The sequence below is a fragment of the Bolinopsis microptera genome, chromosome 12, assembly GCF_026151205.1.
Source record: "Bolinopsis microptera isolate Bmic1 chromosome 12, MBARI_Bmic_1.0, whole genome shotgun sequence".
Taxonomy (NCBI): Eukaryota; Metazoa; Ctenophora; class Tentaculata; order Lobata; family Bolinopsidae; genus Bolinopsis; species Bolinopsis microptera.
The window spans coordinates 2,217,641-2,240,303 of record NC_087083.1 but is presented as its reverse complement, the minus strand read 5'-3'; the positions used below and the strand labels follow the sequence as shown (position 1 = coordinate 2,240,303).

The 22,663-nt window shown below is 37.1% G+C and overlaps 2 protein-coding genes across 3 annotated transcripts; one reads left to right on the top strand and one right to left on the bottom strand.

The window, feature by feature from the left end:
• Positions 1 to 1,812: 1,812 nt before the first annotated feature.
• On the bottom strand, positions 1,813 to 4,916 carry LOC134824323 (hemocyanin F chain-like). 2 transcript variants are annotated; one of them, XM_063836199.1, is made up of 2 exons: positions 4,886 to 4,916; positions 1,813 to 4,212 (listed from the first exon to the last, which is right to left on the bottom strand). In XM_063836199.1, the coding sequence occupies exons 1-2, from the start codon at positions 4,889 to 4,891 to the stop codon at positions 2,077 to 2,079; spliced, it is 2,142 nt and encodes a 713-aa protein (XP_063692269.1). In that variant the 5' UTR covers positions 4,892 to 4,916; the 3' UTR covers positions 1,813 to 2,076. The 2 variants fall into 2 exon arrangements, with proteins under 2 accessions (XP_063692269.1, XP_063692270.1); XM_063836200.1 differs by lacking the exon at positions 4,886 to 4,916 and adding an exon at positions 4,387 to 4,519.
• A 2,100-nt stretch (positions 4,917 to 7,016) lies between these two features.
• LOC134824400 (sushi, von Willebrand factor type A, EGF and pentraxin domain-containing protein 1-like) lies at positions 7,017 to 22,584 on the top strand. Its single transcript, XM_063836303.1, has 8 exons — positions 7,017 to 8,112; positions 8,652 to 8,797; positions 9,205 to 9,327; positions 9,580 to 9,684; positions 10,260 to 10,393; positions 10,664 to 10,760; positions 22,011 to 22,084; positions 22,338 to 22,584. Exons 1-8 carry the CDS (start codon positions 7,940 to 7,942, stop codon positions 22,443 to 22,445), a joined length of 960 nt encoding a protein of 319 aa, XP_063692373.1. The 5' UTR covers positions 7,017 to 7,939; the 3' UTR covers positions 22,446 to 22,584.
• The last annotated feature ends 79 nt before the right edge of the window (positions 22,585 to 22,663 follow it).

The following is a 22,663-nucleotide window of genomic DNA, read 5'->3' as shown; positions in this document are numbered from 1 at the left end:
CAGGATACTGATGTATGCCATGTATAATGTATAATCAAAGCTACAGGGGTATAAGAAAGCGTTACAATATGTATAAATGTAACAAGATAATACAAGTAATCAGAGTTACAAGAGTTACAAGAGTTACAAGAGTTACAAGAGTTACAAGAGTTACAAGAGTTACAAGAGCAAACGATTACAATATCTACTACAAACTACAAAATACATTACAGTTGTCTGTCATGTATTATACGTACAATCATCACACACGACATGTACAATCTAGGTAAGGGGAAGTCGTACAAACGATCGTATACCACTACAGTCAAGTTACATACCAGCCTCGGTGATGCAAATTCTTATAATGATGCTAATATCATGCGAAAAATTACCAGGATCAAAATACCGAGGAAAAATATGTAATATACAATGTAATATACAATTCCTCTTTTAGAAGTTTAAAGTGAGATGCTGCTGAGTGCCTGTGCTGCGAGTGAAGGTTTCATAGGTGGTTAGGTGGTTAAAACGGAGCAAGGTTGGGGGCTTTGTCACTCAACAGTCAGCACTACTTGATGTTGCATGAGAAACCATGATGGGCAGTAATATTATTTTTAATGATATTAACTTCTCATAAGCTTTAAAAATTTAAATAAGATATTTTAGGATTGATAAAAGTGTGAGAAGTTAAGTATTTTTAGTTTCATTCAGAATTGTTTTAAACCTTATATTTTATTGATTAACAAACTCGTTGCAAAATGTCAACTCATAAGAATTAAAGTATGTTCAGATCAAACCAGACTCGTATCGACACAATGATTTATTTCCTTGAGGTAACATTGACTTGTCATCTGGGATTCCTTCACGTGGGATTCCTACTTTATCATAGTAATATTTTAGTTAACTATTGAGGTTACTGCGGGCTTAATTAAACTGTCAAATTCATTAAAACAAGGATATTTTAACTTAAGAAAGCTAACCATCAGGCATATACAAGATATTTCACGAACTACACTAGGAAAAAAAGAGATACCAAGGAATGAGGTGCAACTGTAATACAGTAACTTTGTTACCTGTGCCATTATAATATGTACGAGAAGACAATCTGTTTTTTTAAACACGATTAACATTTAAGAATTGCAGTTGCCAGACTTTGTTACATGTGTGTGGATACGAAGGTTATTTATCAATTAGCTAGTTATATATACAGCATGTACTTTTGTATACTCTTTTTGTACTTTTTTGTAGTTAAACCAGCAAAGGCTTTTTAAAGTTATGAGTATGGTATTTTCAAAAAAATTTGAAGTACCAAAAGATAGTTGAAAAATTCTTTCAAGAAAATTTCTATTTTTTTTTAATAGACTCAGTGATGACAATGTTTTACTTCTAATGAACATAAATAGTTAAATCACGTATCGACACATCTACGTCATACTGATATTATGAAATTTTATTGATCAAATTATACCCACTAACCTACTACTTGATAAGGTTATACGATCAGCAAACCAGCAAACCTGCTGAGAGTAGGTGAAAGGTGAGGCAGGTTTTGTCTTTATTTTGCAGGCTTTTCTATAACTGAACAACTCGATTAAATATTTACGTGAAATACATCTCTGCGCAAATACGATAAATAGGCAGGATTTTGGTTAATTTTGCGGGAATCGTTTTAAGACTTCAAATTGATTATCAGCCTTAATGTAAAACCTGCCAAATTAGGTGGCAGGTGGCAATGGCCTCTACTGAGCTACTGCTATCAAGATTCACATAAAGAAATATATCAGATTTAAATTTGTACACATGAAAGAAACAAGGATACAAAAATGTTTTATAGCACATAATGATTTATAAATAAGTTTTGATAAATAAGTTTTGATCAGATCATCCGTCTAGAAATATGATTTTACAAATGTTCCTCTAAACTAACTCTCAATATACTTCCAGTTCAACAGTTCAACAGTCCGCGTTGCTGACTTTCTGTTGTGTCTCAAAACTAAAAACACTGCCAGAATGTCGTTCGTCTTTATATCATCTCAGCTTTTATTCGTAAATATGCAACCTTAACTCTAAAATGAACGATGACGCAGTTTTTTGATTGTTTCACTCGCCCTTTTGACGGTCTCTTTGACGGCTTGCTCTCTTAGCATCCTCCCTTTTTTCCTGAATCGGCCATTTATCAAGGAATGTGATGGTTACTTTCTCACTAAAACTGTTCGGAACAGCTTCAACAAACTCTCCCAAAGTTCCAACAGGAGAGCTACCATCCCTATTAACCACCAGCCTATCAAAAGGGAACCCCATCGGTCTCTTATCAGGATATTTAGCACCCTGCTTACCACAATACGAGGCACTCCCCTCCATTCCCGAATAAGGGTCCTGACCATCTTTATTCCAGTCACTTGCCATAACGTAAATATTTCCTCTCATCCCAGCTGCGGTCCCTCTTGGTACTAGAAGGTTCAGCGGCCAGCCACACATGCAATCTCCCCTCAAAGGCCCGTCTTTGGTAGCGATGTCTTCTACCGTTGGTTGAGGGTTCAGAATCACAGATGACTGGTTATCTTGCCTTTTTATCGTTTTTGTCCCTTTTTTAACGCTCACCACGAATTTATCAAGTTCCACGAACATGGTCCTCGAGTGATCCAGGGGTCCTCCCTCGTCTATTTCTGGTGCCAGGAAGATTCTGAAAACTATGTTCTGTTCGTGCTTGTTGTCGTTCTTTACTTTTATTTCGTAGCTGAAGGGTATGTGGTTGAGAGCTTTTTGGGACACACTCGCAGATGAGTAGTCAGAATCACCACCCTCTTCAGTTGCGTTGGAGTTGTAGATCTTGTACCATTTATTTTCCATGTGGGTATAAAAATGGTTTTCTGTTTCCGAAAAAACTTTAGATTTCTCAAGTTTTTCTTTGTCGTCCTCGGATGGCTCCAGTTTAACAGAGAAAGATTCGATGCTAATACCATCGAAAACCAAATCCTGAACGTTTTGATAAGGTAGATTTGAGCGGTGCTCCTCAAACAGATTATCAATGAACTTGTGCCAGCGGAAGAAGACGGGATCTCGTGGTGCAGCCTGGTCATAGTTCATGGGCCCTGGTGGTATCTGGTACATTCCTGAAGGGTCGTTGATCCTACCCAGGATCACATGACCATTGTTGTGTAGGTTCCCGTACAGGGTCTTGTTAACCGACCCTTGGTTAGCTTGCATGGTGTTCCCGAGATGGTTCATGCCATCTTTAAGATCTAGCATAACTTTGTTTTGGGCATCCTTGTAAAGGAAACCAACTGCTATTGCTGAGGAGATCCTATCTTTATACCTCTTCATGTCATCAAGGGAGATTGTGTTTGGTACTCCTTTGCCTATGTAGTAAGTATTACTTGATGAAAGGTTGCTATTGGCTCCTCTCACTGAACACATGGCTAACTGTGAGTTGAACCCTTCAACCAGTGGTTTATCCCAACCAAATCCCGGTCCGTACGGTTGTACACGGTTGAGGCCCACGGCTATTCTCTCAAAATCGTATCGAGCCAACATTTGCTCGTGCATGTAGCCAAACAGTTCGCCCTGACGATCTCGAGGCTGTTTGGGTGGGTACGGATAAGCTATGTGCCAATTGTAATGATGGGTCAGCATCCCGAGGTCTTCCCTCCACCAAGCAATCCTTCTTTCTTTGTCAAACTTTGCACTTGTAGGCAGGATATCCCCGTCTTGGAGCATTTTATTCGGGTCGGTTAATTCCAACACCAGGTTATCTACCCCTGGAATGCTCCTTTGAGCGGCCACTACCTTACCCCTCTTGAAGAAAGTAAAAGGCATAATTTGGTGTGGAGCTGGAAGGGGGACGTTTCTACTGGCTGGGTGGTTCTGGAAGGTCACTCTGGCTAGATGATCAACAAACGTGCTGTTAGGACAGGCTGTCCTGAGGTAACGAAATGCGTTAATCACATTGTTAATTGGTTTTCTCTGTAACTGGTCGGAAATTCTTTGAATTTCTCGCATGTCCTCCTCTATGAACACGCTGAAATCTGGTTTGGCAGCGATTTTTAGCTCCTTCACGGTTGCATCCACATTTTTGTGATCTTTGAGGTGATCCTTTATGGAGAAGGCTCCGTCTTTGAGGTCTTGGAAAGATTTGTGTTTTGAGTCATATAAAAATGCTTTCAGAATCTTCCCTCTTAGCTCTTTGGAGGATTGGGAATGATGGCAACAGCCATCTGCAGCAGGAGCCATCCTTAGCTGAAAATAGATTAAAATGTTATGTAAAATATATTTTACCACGTTGAATGATTATGATATTATTTGAATCATTACACATTATTTGTCTTTCTACGTTTCGTATATATAAAAAGGGTTTGACTGTAAAGGTTTGACTGTATTCACTATAGATAACTATAGTGAATACAGCCAAACCTTTATACTTTTATATACCGTGCCTCTCTATTATATACCGGGTACCTCGATATACCGGGCCTCTTCTTTTCTCACAAACGTTTAGTTAATTAGCTATAGTTTTGTGCAATAACTGTGATCTATTATAGCTCCGATCACATTAATTGGTGGTGATTTTAGAACATGTCGATTGTCGAGCTGTAATCCTGTAATCCATGACCATACGTGCATATAAAAATATAAGGCCCTAATGGGATATGTGAGACGCTTGACAGGTAGTTTGAGAGATTACATACACTGGGAGCATATAAAGCTGTATATCGGGGTTTTATATACCGCGGCTGTGAGCTTTTTGTTTCCCCGAGAGGCCTACTATAGAATGGTTTGACTGCATGTTAAAATTTACACAACGATTTCAATCAGAAACTAAGAATCAACTTCAGTCATCAATAATCAATATGATCAATGTTCTGTAGCCAACTAGCAAATACAACATTTTTTAATTGAACAACTCTTTCACCTGCATCAAGCTTATTAAACGTACTCTAGTTGTAAATGTTGTCCAAATTTTCGTGGATTGAATTTGCTGGATAACATATTTTAACAAACCTTGCTCATGCAGTAGGAGAGATTTCCGCGACAACCCGATATTATTTAAAACTTTCCTTCTAATATAAGTACAAACATTCGGAATAAGATGCCATGCTAAAAGTATTAACTAAATAGTTAGTTGATCAATTGTGCATTGTTGGCATGCTCCAACCTTAAGTTTAAAGCTACTGTCCACGCAAGGTCAAGTTATAACGGTCAAATTCCGATAAAACACGCGCTCAGCTCAGTATGATAATGCAAGTAGTATTAGTACTGTATGAAAACACGTTGCAACAGTTTCAATCTTGTGAAACTGTAGAGTGATCGCATATCTAGCTGTGGAACTGGAGAAATAGTGGTACTACACTTGGAGTAGAATCCTCCTAGTCCTGTTATTTTGAAGATTACAGCTACAATTAATTATAAATATCATAAGGTAATCAATAAGGAATATATCACTATTTGTTTTTGTAATTAGCTTACACAGATAATTGTAATAATTGTAAAGCTGGGCCATCTACCCATCTTGTCCATGTCATTTGCAATTTCATAGTTGCAGGATTAGCATGGTAATGATATTTTTTGAGTGTTGTTCCAAAGACAATATCATTGAGCAATTCAATAAGCACGAACAGTTGTAAAAACATGATTTCATAAATCATGATTTCATAAATCATGAATGAATCAAGCTTGTTTTTCTTTATTAGTATATTCGGCCAGATAAAAGTCACAATAAATGCGCATATAATGACAGTTTTCCTTCTCTGTAACTCATCAAAATTAAAGTGAGCATAGTGAGTTAATCACATAAATGTCTTTTAATTTCAGGGCTCTTTCAATTACTGTGCCGAACGATTTTTTTCTGAACTTCGAAAAGTTAGACTGACGGTTAAAATTTGGTTCTCTTACGGAATTCCGACAGCTGAAATTCCTAATTAAAGAATTCTGTGCGTTAGGGATTCGCAGGTAGCGCACGCAATTTCGACTCCGGGACATATACTTCCCCGATACAACTGATGTCTGATGGTAGACTATGAAAGGTAATGTGAATCAGAGATGCTCTTTAATCGACTTGATGCGTGTTGTTTTATGCAACCATGCCCGGTTTCAAGTGCTGTGATCTGACCAGTCATTACCTTCGGCCAACACTAACAGCTAGTTTCACCCTCTCCTACCCCATACCCACTCCCACGAAGATTGCAGAAACTGAACCTCGCAAGCTCAAACAGAATTTGAAAATAAAAGCTGCAGTGTCTAGTCGGTCAAATAGTCAGGTTACAGGTATTGAGTCCGGATAACGTTCGCTGCTTTGGGATTCCGTGCACTGTCAGAATTCCGTACGCACTTTCTCCTAATTAGTATCGGAATTGAGTGCTAGTTTGAATTAAGTGCACCGTTGGAATTAAGTGCTAGTTGGAATTAAGTGCACCGTTGGAATTGAGTTCTAGTTGGAATTTAGTGCGTGTACCTTTAAATTGACTTTTCATGCTTTCTTATCAAATAGTGCTTCATGGCAGTTCAGCTCAATAAATACATAAATAACTTTTAAACTTAGAGTGAAAGTTTCTCCTACTCTCTCCAAAAGTATAGTTTACTGAACTTTTAGCCCTTATAGTTATATTAGGGGGCCCTAATTTAAGCTGGCCTCCCGTTATTTCAGCTTTTTAAATTACCTTCCAAATAACGTATTAGTAGGAATTACGAAAATTAGTAAGTTTGCTTACGTAACGTCACAAATTCTAATTTTGAAGGTTTCTGCACTGCCTCTGAATACTAGTCAGTGACAGTGAAGTTTTACTTCCTACCAAATAGTTCTCAGTGACGTATCTTATAGTTTTCTAGTTCCTAGAGAGGTTGTTTACTCTAACTGTGATATGTATAATCTATTTAGCAGTACACTCGATATCGCTCGATCATTGGCTCAGACTTGATGACTTTTGTTTTCTTTGACCTTTGTTTCTTCATTGATGCAAATATTTTGCTTTAAAGCTTTAAGAGCCGTCAGTTTATAACTTTTCAGCAGGGTGCCTTTAGTTTTAGTACAGTAATTTTCATCCTTTAGCATGGTATTAGCAATCTTAATTACGATAAGGCCAACCCCCCATAATAACATTAACAGGCGGTGATTCGTTGACAGTTAATAATTTATTGTTCTACTTCTAGCCAACAATGTAATGTACTTCCAAACTTTACCATTGTCTCCAATATTAAAGGACAGGTTATTGTGCAGGTGCTATGTGACCACTGTTATTGACTATTCATTGGCGTTAATATTAACGTTGCCTGTTGGTGCCCCCCCCCCCCCCCCCGCCGAAAATGCGACCCCCTGTTGGCGCCCCTCCCCTTTTGGTGCCCCTCCCTAAATTTGAACAAATTAGGTGATTTTATAGGATACGCCGGTAAAATTTATAAAAGAGTGTGTTTCTAGAGCAAAACACAGTTGTGTTAGGCATCTTTTACTGTACCCTAGATCTGTATTGGAAACCATGTTCACCTGTTATTTTCAGCAAGGAAGTACATTTGGTCACAAGCAACCTATTATGTATTAGAACTTTCATAATCTCGCTTGTTGTAGCTTCTGTAAGGTATACTCACTTTACTACAACTGCAGAACGCAATCATTGCACGAAGTTGATTGCACGAGCATCGTATTAGTACTGTTAATTAGGTTTTGTTTGTCATTTTTACCGTTCTACTTTTAATTTTGTTTGCATAAGTAAAGTTTTCCTTCCGATAAGATTTTAGAGTTTGATCGTTTAACTGAGTTTTTGTTCACCCATGTTTGTTAAATAAATACGTTGCTGTTCAAATTTAGACTAAAAAATCCAACGCCACTATTTCATAAGCAATTAATTTAATAATTAAACAATCCAACGCATTTTTAAACCGATTAATTCTAGTCCAGATATAAACGCTTATAAACACCCTCAACTAAGATCAATTGCTGTGATCTCCAAGAAAACATAAACACCTGCCCACAAAGATGCAAAAGCAACTAAACTATTGGTTCGTCCTCGTGGCCCTCCTCGTGTCAATCAGCTCACAGTTCGACGAGAGTGATTTCGAAAACGCAGATGTGGAGGATGTGTCGAGTAAAGGGTGTGACCCGGGGCAGGTTCCCAACATAGATACTACCTGCCAGGAGTGTTATGCGGGGTAAGTTTACTTTCAATATCTCACATTACTCTAGTTTTACAGCTTCATTCTAGCGGGGTAAGTTTACTTTCAATATCTCACATTACTCTAGTTTCACAGCTCCATTCTAGCAGGGTAAGTTTACTTTCAATATCTCACATTACTCTAGTTTCACAGCTCCATTCTAGCAGGGTAAGTTTACTTTCAATATCTCACATTACTCTAGTTTTACAGCTTCATTCTAGCGGGGTAAGTTTACTTTCAATATCTCACATTACTCTAGTTTCACAGCTCCATTCTAGCAGGGTAAGTTTACTTTCAATATCTCACATTACTCTAGTTTCACAGCTCCATTCTAGCAGGGTAAGTTTACTTTCAATATCTCACATTACTCTAGTTTCACAGCTCCATTCTAGAGAGAGGTTGGACCTGGGTTGCCAACGATAGCATATAGAATCTGCATGGTGTACCTCAGAAAGTGTGACTTTTTTGAGAAATGATGCAAAATATTATGAAGGAGCATGCTATCTCACCTCTCTAACACGTGGTATTAACCCCAGGTTATACGCGGACACCAGCATCCAGCAGTGCCTGATATGTCCACTGAACACTTACTCCGACACGAAAGCTAATGTAGATTGCACACCATGCCCGGGAGATAAGAATACCACTGATACTGGCAGCAATAGTGTGGATCTATGTGTAGGTGGGTCATCTTGTGACGTCACAAACCACGTGGTGTCCCACGTGGTACAGCATGGACTCATCTGGAGTTGTTCATTATACATAATATTGTACTTTTTATTGCTTGCGGACACGTTAGCCTATTGTACGTTATAGTACGCCCCCCTAAGATTGTGCCCCACCCCCCCCCCCCCCCCCCCCCCCCCCCCCGCACAGCGGAGGTGTTCATTATACATAATATTGTACTTTATAGTATTTCCTGCCGCATACATTTTGTTACATATCAATCCAAACTCAACCCCCTCGACCATTTCTTCTTAAAATCAGAACCCTTTGTAACGTCCATCTCAAAATAATTAGAGATGTAATTATAATCACTAAATTGGTTTTGATTTTCCCCTTAACTTTAAGTCTCTCTCTCTTTCACAGATGTGTGTGAGATCCCTGCTACAGTGCAGTCTTACTACGAGATGGTTGAAACAAATTCCTTGTTGGACGCTGGAAATAGAGTTGTCGCCGGGGATCAAATTATCCTGCAGTGTATTGACGACGGTGATTATTACTAAATTGATTACGTGATATGTAAACGACCCCTAATCTTTCTCATAAATTGTAAAGTTGCAGAGTTATAATTTACCCATAATTGTAAAACTGTTATCCGTATGTTACAGATCACACCGTGGTTAAGACCGAGTAATACTAATATATAAGTAGAACCTAATTAGCTAATACTTAAATTAATTAATTAGTTATTTAATGAGCGTACTTTAATTAATTAATTAGTTATAATAAAGTATGTTACAGATCACACCGTGGTTAAGACCGAGTTCACACACTTGATATTGACTTGCACAGCCACTTTCAAGACGCTTGCCCTTCCTAACACCTGTGTGAATAGTAACGAAGCTGGTACGTGAACTGTAATGAAGAGTCTAGCCCTATTAGTATTATAACTTATTTAATTATAACTTATTTAATTATAATTTATTTAATTATAGCTTATTTAATTATAACTTATTTAATTGTAACTTGTTTAATTATAACTTGTTTAATTATAACTTATTTAATTATAACTTATTTAATTATAACTTATTTAATTATAACTTATTTAATTATAACTACCTTATCTTTATAGTAAGCCCAAGTGTTTGCAGTTATTTATCTTATTTTGATCGTTCTCAATCCTTTATTAATTATTAATTATAGTCCTTCTTATTCATCTGAGATCAAACTTTAATTATTAGTTAAGTATAATGAACACGCTCCTTTTTTAATGTTTTCTTGGGTAAATTTCTATTGATCCCGTTTGATGCGACAAGGAAAAAACCTTTTCCTGGCCTTGTCGCATCAAACGGGATCAATAGAAATTTACCCAAAAAAACATTTCAACAATGCGACTCATAAATAATCCGGATTTTAGACGCTCCTGATCTTAATGGACGATCATACGTCACACACATGAATATTTGTAATATTTCCCACAGCCGAGCAGAACCCGGGCGGTTTGATTTGTTACGATTCCTGTTACAAAGAAACCAGTGGGGGTAGGACGAGGTATGTTAAACTGGTTGGAGGAGGCACGGTGATCGTGGAATCCTGCCCTCTTGCGGAATGCAAGGTTAGTTTTCAGTTCCTTTTTTTTCTTCTTTTTTTTTCGGCTGTAAGTTTTACACCCGGTTATATAGTTTTAACCTATTCCTACAAATACAATCTTTATTCTGTACTCTAATCATGAAAATAGAATACATTGTTAGTTTTTACAACATTTATTTTTTGCGCGATGGCCTTTTAACAGCCGGCAAAAGGGATCATATCAGATATTGTGCAACATGTAGCAAATACTAACAAATTTCTCAAGTTTGTGACAGTCCTCCTAAAAATATTTCAGGTTAACGAGGATACTTGCGTATCTGTTTCCTACAAAGACACTTTCAATGACATCAACAGAATACATTTCTCCTGTCAACAATCCTCACTATTCGACTGTAAGTATTAATTAAAATGTGATATACCTTAGTTCCCAAAAATTTGTGTGCCATTATATTGAGCACAATTTATTTGAGCCCGAAAAATTTGGGCAGAAAATTTGAACTCATTTGGGCGACCAAAAATTTGGGCACAAATTCTTCGAAAAATGAACGATTTTCCACTAAAAATCGTTCATTTTTAGTGAAATCTGTCGATTCACTTGGTTAAGCCATGAATGACAGATTAGAAAACTAAAATTTCAAATATTATTTCACTTGGATATGAAGAAAAAGCCATCTTTCTATAGATCTCAGGGCCACAGGCTAAATGCCAAAAGTTTGGTTAGCAAAAAATTTAGCAGACGGAAAAGATTTATGCAATTTATTTGGTCTGCAAAAAATTTGGGCGAGAGGCCCGCTCAAATTTTTTGTCACCCAAATTTTTGGGAATTAAGGTATACTTTTATAGAGTAAGTGGGAAACCTAACCTTTTGGTCTTCGAATTACAATTACATATGTAACTAAATTCATGGACATCCTAAAATGTTTATTAATTACAAATACCAGGCTAGCCAAAGCACAAAGATCATACCAGGCACTTGAAGCTCATAAGAATAAGAGGCTGTTACTGTTAGAGGCATGATTCGATAGAATTTGGACTGATGCTAGAGAAATTGTTTTCAGATAGCTTAACACTTTAACAAAACAAAAATTCGTATTTTCTAATTTCTGTTCCATTTTCAAGTATGAAAATCTGAAAACACAAATTTGGCAGATTGGATGGAATTTTTGCCCACAGACCAAAGAGTCAGTAAATTGATGATGGTATGAAACCGAATTGAGGTACTGGGAGTCAAAATCCCGAATAAAATTGCAAAATCATATTGTCCCAATCTCTGTCCCATTTTCAGTTTTTGAAGATGAAATTTCTAGGACCGAAATTTTACAGTTTTGACTGATTTTATCACCCGCAACCAATTAGTTAGTCAACTATAGATTGCAAATGACATGATTGAGGTGCTGCGAGTCTGATTTCGGTCGGAGATAGCCAACAGCAGAAAGCTTAACAAAACGAAAAGTTGTATTTTCAAAATTCTGTCCCATTTTCAAATATGAAATTTTCTGAACACAAATTTGGCAGATTGGATGGACTTTTTGCCCATGGACCAATTAGTCAGTTAATTGATGATGGTTTAAAACCAAATTGAGGTACTGGGAGTTAAAATTCCGAATAAATTTGCAAAATCATATTGTCCCCAATTTCTGTCCCATTTTCAGTTTTTGAAGATGAAAATTCCAGGACCGAAATTTTACAGTTTTGACTGATTTTTTCACCCGCAACCAATTAGTAAGTCAACTATATAGATGGCAAATGACACGATTGAGGTGCTGGAAGTCTGATTGAAGTCGGAGGAAGCCCACAGCAGAAAGCTTAACAAAACAAAAAGTTGTATTTTCAAAATTCTGTCCCATTTTCAAATATACTTACTTTAGGTACTTTAGGTTGGTTTGGCAGGGATTGCTTCTGGACAACAGTAACTAGTACGTCCTCCATTCATTCCTGGTTCAGATCTTTCTGTAGATTTCATTCCAGGAGTGAGTTGTTGGTGATGGCGGTGTATCCTTTGGTTGGCGGGGTATCGGGAAACGTCTCCAAAAATCGAGCAAGTGATATCTTGAAGGGTCCTAGAGCAGTTAAACTGTTCACTTGTCGTGGGAGGAGGTTCCATAGTCTCGCTGCATTCACTCGAAAGGAATTTTCGTAATGAGTGGCGACTGATCGTTGCGATTTGTTGTTCAGTGGTGGGACTATGGCTTTTATGCCATGTCGAGCGTTTTCCTTGAATACCATGTTGATGTCATTTGGAGCAAGGTCGTTTGCCATCTTCCATGTATGGATCAGGATGTATCGCTCTCTCCGCCTCTGCAGGGAGAGCAGGTCCAGCTTCTTAAGACGGTCCCAATAGTCCAATTGCTGACAACCTAAGATACGGCGAGTGTAGTTCCTCTGAACATTTTCGATTGCCTCTATATCGGTGATTTTGCTGGGGTTCCAGACCGGGCAACAGCATTCTAGCCTGCTCCTCACCATTGTTTTGAAAAGGGTGAGCATCAGGAAAGGTGATCTGTCACTGAAGACACTGAAGACCCACGATGCCATTTTCTTAGCAGTTTTCAGCATCTGATGGATATGGGGCGTCCATGAGCAGTCATTTGAGAGGAGTACTCCAAGGTCTTTGACTGTTTGCGTTGGTTCGATAATTTCCCCGTTTGTTGAGCTATAGCTGTAGTCTTCGTTGGAGAAGGGGAGTTCTCTCAATAGCAGGGATTTATTCAGCTTGTAGTTGATAACTTCAAATTTGGTTTCGTTTAGCTGCATGTTATTTTGCAGGGCCCATTTGATGACATTAAACAGATCTTCTTGAAGCAAACACCTTGCTACTAAATCAGTAATTTTGCTTATAAGCTTCGTGTCATCAGCAAAGACCTTTCCAAGAGCAGTTAATAACGTGTCCAGTTGGTCATCTATATACAGAATAAACAAGATTGGACCTAACACAGTTCCCTGTGGGACACCACTTATCACAATCTGGAAGGACGACTTTTCTCCTTCGACGACCACTGTCTGCAGGCGATTCTTTAAAAACTCAGCAAGCCACTGTAGAGTTTTGCCCGTGATACCGTAGCGTTTGGCTTTAGCTAGAAGAATGTTGAGATCCACTTTGTCAAACGCCTTGGCGTTCTGAACACAGATTTGGCAAATTGGATGGACTTTTTACCCACAGACCAATTAGTCAGTTAATTGATGATGGTATAAAACCAAATTGGGGTACTGGGAGTCAAAATTCCGGATAAATTTGCAAAATCATATTGTCCCCAATCTCTGTCCAATTTTCAGTTTTTGAAAATGAAATTTCGAGGACCGAAATTTTACAGTTTTGACTGATTTTTTCACCCGTAACCAATTAATAAGTCAACTATAGATGGCAAATAACACGATTGAGGAGCTGGAAGTCTGATTGAAGTCAGAGGAAGCCCACAGCAGAAAGCTTAACAAAACAAAAAGTTGTATTTTCAAAATTCTGTCCCATTTTCAAATATGAAATTTTAAGAACACAAATTTGGCAGATTGGATAGACTTTTTGCCCACGGACCAATTAGTCAGTTAATTGATGATGGTATAAAACCAAATTGGGGTACTGGGAGTCAAAATTCCGAATAAATTTGCAAAATCATATTGTCCCCAATCTCTGTCCCACTTTCAGTTTTTGAAGATGAAATTTCCAGGACCGAAATTTTACAGTTTCGACTGATTTTTTCACCTGCAACCTATTAGTAAGTCAACTATAGATGGCAAATTACACGATTGAGGTGCTGGAAGTCTGATTGAAGTCAGAGGAAGTCCACAGCAGAAAGGTTAACAAAACAAAAAGTTGTATTTTCAAAATTCTGTCCCATTTTCAAATATGAAATTTTCTGAATACAAATTTGGCAGATTGGATGGACTTTTTGCCCACGGACCAATTAGTCAGTTAATTGATGATGGTAGAAAACCAAATTGGGGTACTGGGAGTCAAAATTCCGAATAAATTTGCAAAATCATATTGTCCCCAATCTCTGTCCCATTTTCAGTTTTTGAAGATGAAATTTCCAGGACCGAAATTTTACAGTTTCGACTGATTTTTTCACCCGCAACCAATTAGTAGGTCAACTATAAGATAACAAATGACACGATTAAGGTGCTGGAAGTCTGATTGAGGTCGGAAATAGCCCACAGCAGAAAGCTTAACAAAACAAAAAGTTGTATTTTCAAAATTCTGTCCCATTTTCAAATATGAAATTTTCTGAACACAAATTTGGCAGATTGGATGGACTTTTTGCCCACGGACCAATTAGTCAGTTAATTGATGATGGTATAAAACCAAATTGGGGTACTGGGAGTCAAAATTCCGAATAAATTTGCAAAATCATATTATCCCCAATCTCTGTCCCATTTTCAGTTTTTGAAGATGAAATTTCCAGGACCGAAATTTTACAGTTTTGACTGATTTTTTCACCCGCAACCAATTAGTAGGTCAACTATAGATAACAAATGACACGATTGAGGTGCTGGAAGTCTGATTGAGGTCGGAAATAGCCCACAGCAAAAAGCTTAACAAAACAAAAAGTTGTATTTTCAAAATTCTGTCCCATTTTCAAATATGAAATTTTCTGAACACAAATTAGGCAGATTGGATGGACTTTTTGCCCATGGACCAATTAGTCAGTTAATTGATGAGGGTATGAAACCGAATTGGGGTACTGGGAGTCAAAATTCCGAATAAATTTGCAAAATCATATTGTCCCCAATCTCTGTCCCACTTTCAGTTTTTGAAGATGAAATTTCCAGGACCGAAATTTTACAGTTTTGACTGATTTTTTCACCCGCAACCTATTAGTAAGTCAACTATAGATGGCAAATGACACGATTGAGGTGCTGGAAGTCTGATTGAAGTCAGAGGAAGCCCACAGCAGAAAGCTTAACAAAACAAAAAGTTGTATTTTCAAAATTCTGTCCCATTTTCAAATATGAAATTTTCTGAACACAAATTTGGCAGATTGGATGGACTTTTTGCCCACGGACCAATTAGTCAGTTAATTGATGATGGTATAAAACCAAATTGGGGTACTGGGAGTCAAAATTCCGAATAAATTTGCAAAATCATATTATCCCCAATCTCGTTCCCATTTTCAGTTTTTGAAGATGAAATTTCCAGGACCGAAATTTTACAGTTTTGACTGATTTTTTCACCCGCAACCAATTAGTAGGTCAACTATAGATGGCAAATGACACGATTGAGGTGCTGGAAGTCTGATTGAAGTCAGAGGAAGCCCACAGCAGAAAGCTTAACAAAACAAAAAGTTGTATTTTCAAAATTCTGTCCCATTTTCAAATATGAAATTTTCTGAACACAAATTTGGCAGATTGGATGGACTTTTTGCCCACGGACCAATTAGTCAGTTAATTGATGATGGTATAAAACCAAATTGGGGTACTGGGAGTCAAAACTCCGAATAAATTTGCAAAATCATATTATCCCCAATCTCTGTCCCATTTTCAGTTTTTGAAGATGAAATTTCCAGGACCGAAATTTTACAGTTTTGACTGATTTTTTCACCCGCAACCAATTAGTAGGTCAACTATAGATAACAAATGACACGATTGAGGTGCTGGAAGTCTGATTGAGGTCGGAAATAGCCCACAGCAGAAAGGTTAACAAAACAAAAAGTTGTATTTTCAAAATTCTGTCCCATTTTCAAATATGAAATTTTCTGAACACAAATTAGGCAGATTGGATGGACTTTTTGCCCATGGACCAATTAGTCAGTTAATTGATGAGGGTATGAAACCGAATTGGGGTACTGGGAGTCAAAATTCCGAATAAATTTGCAAAATCATATTGTCCCCAATCTCTGTCCCACTTTCAGTTTTTGAAGATGAAATTTCCAGGACCGAAATTTTACAGTTTTGACTGATTTTTTCACCCGCAACCTATTAGTAAGTCAACTATAGATGGCAAATGACACGATTGAGGTGCTGGAAGTCTGATTGAAGTCAGAGGAAGCCCACAGCAGAAAGCTTAACAAAACAAAAAGTTGTATTTTCAAAATTCTGTCCCATTTTCAAATATGAAATTTTCTGAACACAAATTTGGCAGATTGGATGGACTTTTTGCCCACGGACCAATTAGTCAGTTAATTGATGATGGTATAAAACCAAATTGGGGTACTGGGAGTCAAAATTCCGAATAAATTTGCAAAATCATATTATCCCCAATCTCTGTCCCATTTTCAGTTTTTGAAGATGAAATTTCCAGGACCGAAATTTTACAGTTTTGACTGATTTTTTCACCCGCAACCAATTAGTAGGTCAACTATAGATAACAAATGACACGATTGAGGTGCTGGAAGTCTGATTGAGGTCGGAAATAGCCCACAGCAAAAAGCTTAACAAAACAAAAAGTTGTATTTTCAAAATTCTGTCCCATTTTCAAATATGAAATTTTCTGAACACAAATTAGGCAGATTGGATGGACTTTTTGCCCATGGACCAATTAGTCAGTTAATTGATGAGGGTATGAAACCGAATTGGGGTACTGGGAGTCAAAATTCCGAATAAATTTGCAAAATCATATTGTCCCCAATCTCTGTCCCACTTTCAGTTTTTGAAGATGAAATTTCCAGGACCGAAATTTTACAGTTTTGACTGATTTTTTCACCCGCAACCTATTAGTAAGTCAACTATAGATGGCAAATGACACGATTGAGGTGCTGGAAGTCTGATTGAAGTCAAAGGAAGCCCACAGCAGAAAGCTTAACAAAACAAAAAGTTGTATTTTCAAAATTCTGTCCCATTTTCAAATATGAAATTTTCTGAACACAAATTTGGCAGATTGGATGGACTTTTTGCCCACGGACCAATTAGTCAGTTAATTGATGATGGTATAAAACCAAATTGGGGTACTGGGAGTCAAAATTCCGAATAAATTTGCAAAATCATATTATCCCCAATCTCTGTCCCATTTTCAGTTTTTGAAGATGAAATTTCCAGGACCGAAATTTTACAGTTTTGACTGATTTTTTCACCCGCAACCAATTAGTAGGTCAACTATAGATAACAAATGACACGATTGAGGTGCTGGAAGTCTGATTGAGGTCGGAAATAGCCCACAGCAGAAAGCTTAACAAAAAAAAAAGTTGTATTTTCAAAATTCTGTCCCATTTTCAAATATGAAATTTTCTGAACACAAATTAGGCAGATTGGATGGACTTTTTGCCCATGGACCAATTAGGCAGTTAATTGATGAGGGTATGAAACCGAATTGGGGTACTGGGAGTCAAAATTCCGAATAAATTTGCAAAATCATATTATCCCCAATCTCTGTCCCATTTTCAGTTTTTGAAGATGAAATTTCCAGGACCGAAATTTTACAGTTTTGACTGATTTTTTCACCCGCAACCAATTAGTAGGTCAACTATAGATGGCAAATGACACGATTGAGGTGCTGGAAGTCTGATTGAGGTCGGAAATACCCCACAGCAGAAAGCTTAACAAAACAAAAAGTTGTATTTTCAAAATTCTGTCCCATTTTCAAATATGAAATTTTCTGAACACAAATTAGGCAGATTGGATGGACTTTTTGCCCATGGACCAATTAGTCAGTTAATTGATGATGGTATGAAACCGAATTGGGGTACTGGGAGTCAAAATTCCTAATAAATTTGCAAAATCATATTGTCCCCAATCTCTGTCCCACTTTCAGTTTTTGAAGATGAAATTTCCAGGACCGAAATTTTACAGTTTCGACTGATTTTTTCACCCGCAACCAATTAGTTAGTCAACTATAAATAACAAATGACACGATTAAGGTGCTGGAAGTCTGATTGAGGTCGGAAATAGCCCACAGCAGAAAGCTTAACAAAACAAAAAGTTGTATTTTCAAAATTCTGTCCCATTTTCAAATATGAAATTTTCTGAACACAAATTAGGCAGATTGGATGGACTTTTTGCCCATGGACCAATTAGTCAGTTAATTGATGAGGGTATGAAACCGAATTGGGGTACTGGGAGTCAAAATTCCGAATAAATTTGCAAAATCATATTGTCCCCAATCTCTGTCCCACTTTCAGTTTTTGAAGATGAAATTTCCAGGACCGAAATTTTACAGTTTTGACTGATTTTTTCACCCGCAACCTATTAGTAAGTCAACTATAGATGGCAAATGACACGATTGAGGTGCTGGAAGTCTGATTGAAGTCAAAGGAAGCCCACAGCAGAAAGCTTAACAAAACAAAAAGTTGTATTTTCAAAATTCTGTCCCATTTTCAAATATGAAATTTTCTGAACACAAATTTGGCAGATTGGATGGACTTTTTGCCCACGGACCAATTAGTCAGTTAATTGATGATGGTATAAAACCAAATTGGGGTACTGGGAGTCAAAATTCCGAATAAATTTGCAAAATCATATTATCCCCAATCTCTGTCCCATTTTCAGTTTTTGAAGATGAAATTTCCAGGACCGAAATTTTACAGTTTTGACTGATTTTTTCACCCGCAACCAATTAGTAGGTCAACTATAGATAACAAATGACACGATTGAGGTGCTGGAAGTCTGATTGAGGTCGGAAATAGCCCACAGCAGAAAGCTTAACAAAAAAAAAAGTTGTATTTTCAAAATTCTGTCCCATTTTCAAATATGAAATTTTCTGAACACAAATTAGGCAGATTGGATGGACTTTTTGCCCATGGACCAATTAGGCAGTTAATTGATGAGGGTATGAAACCGAATTGGGGTACTGGGAGTCAAAATTCCGAATAAATTTGCAAAATCATATTATCCCCAATCTCTGTCCCATTTTCAGTTTTTGAAGATGAAATTTCCAGGACCGAAATTTTACAGTTTTGACTGATTTTTTCACCCGCAACCAATTAGTAGGTCAACTATAGATGGCAAATGACACGATTGAGGTGCTGGAAGTCTGATTGAGGTCGGAAATACCCCACAGCAGAAAGCTTAACAAAACAAAAAGTTGTATTTTCAAAATTCTGTCCCATTTTCAAATATGAAATTTTCTGAACACAAATTAGGCAGATTGGATGGACTTTTTGCCCATGGACCAATTAGTCAGTTAATTGATGATGGTATGAAACCGAATTGGGGTACTGGGAGTCAAAATTCCTAATAAATTTGCAAAATCATATTGTCCCCAATCTCTGTCCCACTTTCAGTTTTTGAAGATGAAATTTCCAGGACCGAAATTTTACAGTTTTGACTGATTTTTTCACCCGCAACCTATTAGTAAGTCAACTATAGATGGCAAATGACACGATTGAGGTGCTGGAAGTCTGATTGAAGTCAGAGGAAGCCCACAGCAGAAAGCTTAACAAAACAAAAAGTTGTATTTTCAAAATTCTGTCCCATTTTCAAATATGAAATTTTCTGAACACAAATTTGGCAGATTGGATGGACTTTTTGCCCACGGACCAATTAGTCAGTTAATTGATGATGGTATAAAACCAAATTGGGGTACTGGGAGTCAAAATTCCGAATAAATTTGCAAAATCATATTATCCCCAATCTCGTTCCCATTTTCAGTTTTTGAAGATGAAATTTCCAGGACCGAAATTTTACAGTTTTGACTGATTTTTTCACCCGCAACCAATTAGTAGGTCAACTATAGATAACAAATGACACGATTGAGGTGCTGGAAGTCTGATTGAGGTCGGAAATAGCCCACAGCAGAAAGCTTAACAAAACAAAAAGTTGTATTTTCAAAATTCTGTCCCATTTTCAAATATGAAATTTTCTGAACACAAATTAGGCAGATTGGATGGACTTTTTGCCCACGGACCAATTAGTCAGTTAATTGATGAGGGTATGAAACCGAATTGGGGTACTGGGAGTCAAAATTCCGAATAAATTTGCAAAATCATATTATCCCCAATCTCTGTCCCATTTTCAGTTTTTGAAGATGAAATTTCCAGGACCGAAATTTTACAGTTTTGACTGATTTTTTCACCCGCAACCAATTAGTAGGTCAACTAAAGATAACAAATGACACGATTGAGGTGCTGGAAGTCTGAGTGAGGTCGGAAATAGCCCACAGCAGAAAGCTTAACAAAACAAAAAGTTGTATTTTCAAAATTCTGTCCCATTTTCAAATATGAAATTTTCTGAACACAAATTAGGCAAATTGGATGGACTTTTTGCCCATGGACCAATTAGTCAGTTAATTGATGAGGGTATGAAACCGAATTGGGGTACTGGGAGTCAAAATTCCGAATAAATTTGCAAAATCATATTGTCCCCAATCTCTGTCCCACTTTCAGTTTTTGAAGATGAAATTTCCAGGACCGAAATTTTACAGTTTTGACTGATTTTTTCACCCGCAACCTATTAGTAAGTCAACTATAGATGGCAAATGACACGATTGAGGTGCTGGAAGTCTGATTGAAGTCAGAGGAAGCCCACAGCAGAAAGCTTAACAAAACAAAAAGTTGTATTTTCAAAATTCTGTCCCATTTTCAAATATGAAATTTTCTGAACACAAATTTGGCAGATTGGATGGACTTTTTGCCCACGGACCAATTAGTCAGTTAATTGATGATGGTATAAAACCAAATTGGGGTACTGGGAGTCAAAATTCCGAATAAATTTGCAAAATCATATTATCCCCAATCTCTGTCCCATTTTCAGTTTTTGAAGATGAAATTTCCAGGACCGAAATTTTACAGTTTTGACTGATTTTTTCACTAGCAACCAATTAGTAGGTCAACTATAGATAACAAATGACACGATTGAGGTGCTGGAAGTCTGATTGAGGTCGGAAATAGCCCACAGCAGAAAGCTTAACAAAACAAAAAGTTGTATTTTCAAAATTCTGTCCCATTTTCAAATATGAAATTTTCTGAACACAAATTTGGCAGATTGGATGGACTTTTTGCCCATGGACCAATTAGTCAGTTAATTGATGAGGGTATGAAACCGAATTGGGGTACTGGGAGTCAAAATTCCGAATAAATTTGCAAAATCATATTATCCCCAATCTCTGTCCCACTTTCAGTTTTTGAAGATGAAATTTCCAGGACCGAAATTTTACAGTTTTTACTGATTTTTTATCCGCAACCAATTAGTAAGTCAACTATAGATGGCAAATGACACGATTGAGGTGCTGGAAGTCTGATTGAAGTCAGAGGAAGCCCACAGCAGAAACCTTAACAAAACAAAAAGTTGTATTTTCAAAATTCTGTCCCATTTTCAAATAAGAAATTTTCTGAACACAAATTTGGCAGATTGGATGGACTTTTTGCTAGAGAAATTGTTCTCAGATAGCTTAACACTTTAACAAAACAAAAATTCGTATTTTCTAATTTCTTTTCCATTTTCAAATTCAAGTATGACAATCTGAAAACACAAATTTTTTGAAGATGAAATTTTCAGGACCGAAATTTTACAGTTTTTACTGCTTTTTTCACCTGCAACCAACTAGTAGTAGTAAGTCAACTATATATTGGAAATGACATGATTGAGGTGCTGGAAGTTTGGTTTCGTCGTAGGTAGCTAACAGATGATGAAAAATGTCATTAAATGGCACAAATTTGTATGGAGAAAATGGAAAACATTTGAGCAAATCGAAAATTTGTGCTCATTGCTAAATATTGTAATGTTACTTGTTTCGTCACCACTCACCAGTCTTACCAGTGTAACATAATTTTCTACTGCAGCTGAGATTTGTAAATCAAGTGGCGCTAATGAAGATGAGATTGATGACTGCAAGGTTCAGAGATGTAAAACAGAGGTACGTTTTTAACATTCATATTTTATTTTTAGCATTCTTATTTCATTGCCGATCATCCGATTTAAGTTAATAATAATACCGATCTGCTGCGATACCTATATCGTTATTCAAGTTCAACACGGTGGCGTCAACTATCACTATCAGCATTAGAAATATCATGAATAAGACAGTTAGCTCGCATTAGGTCATTTCATTATAAATAGACAATTAATAGTTAATAATCTAATTATTAATACAACGTTCCTATTTTCAGAGATGTAACGATCCCGAATCAACGAAGATAACAAGCAGTTCGCGAGGATTACCAGTTACACTTCTCATTCTTGTTTCCTCTACTTTACTCAACTTGTTCTGGAGATAAATAAAAGGCTCTTTTTTGGAGATAGACAGTAGACACGTGGTGTTGTATGTTTTGATGCGTTGATCGTTAATATCAATAAACTACATAGTAATAGTATGTTGATTGCTTTTAAAGTATGTTTATGCTTACAGTTATCTCAAAGCATTATTTTCATGTGTCCCCCGGCCCCCGTCACCACTTTCTTATTTTATTTTATTTTTTAAAGAGAGGCTGGGCCT

What these genes read in the sequence shown, in the direction of transcription:
- LOC134824400 (XM_063836303.1), top strand. Translation starts at nt 7,940, where the DNA reads ATGCAAAAGCAACTAAACTATTGGTTCGTCCTCGTGGCCCTCCTCGTG. An exon ending in ACAATCCTCACTATTCGACT is followed by an intron (nt 10,761 to 22,010) that starts GTAAGTATTAAT and finishes TTTCTACTGCAG; the next exon opens with CTGAGATTTGTAAATCAAGT. An exon ending in TTCAGAGATGTAAAACAGAG is followed by an intron (nt 22,085 to 22,337) that starts GTACGTTTTTAA and finishes TCCTATTTTCAG; the next exon opens with AGATGTAACGATCCCGAATC.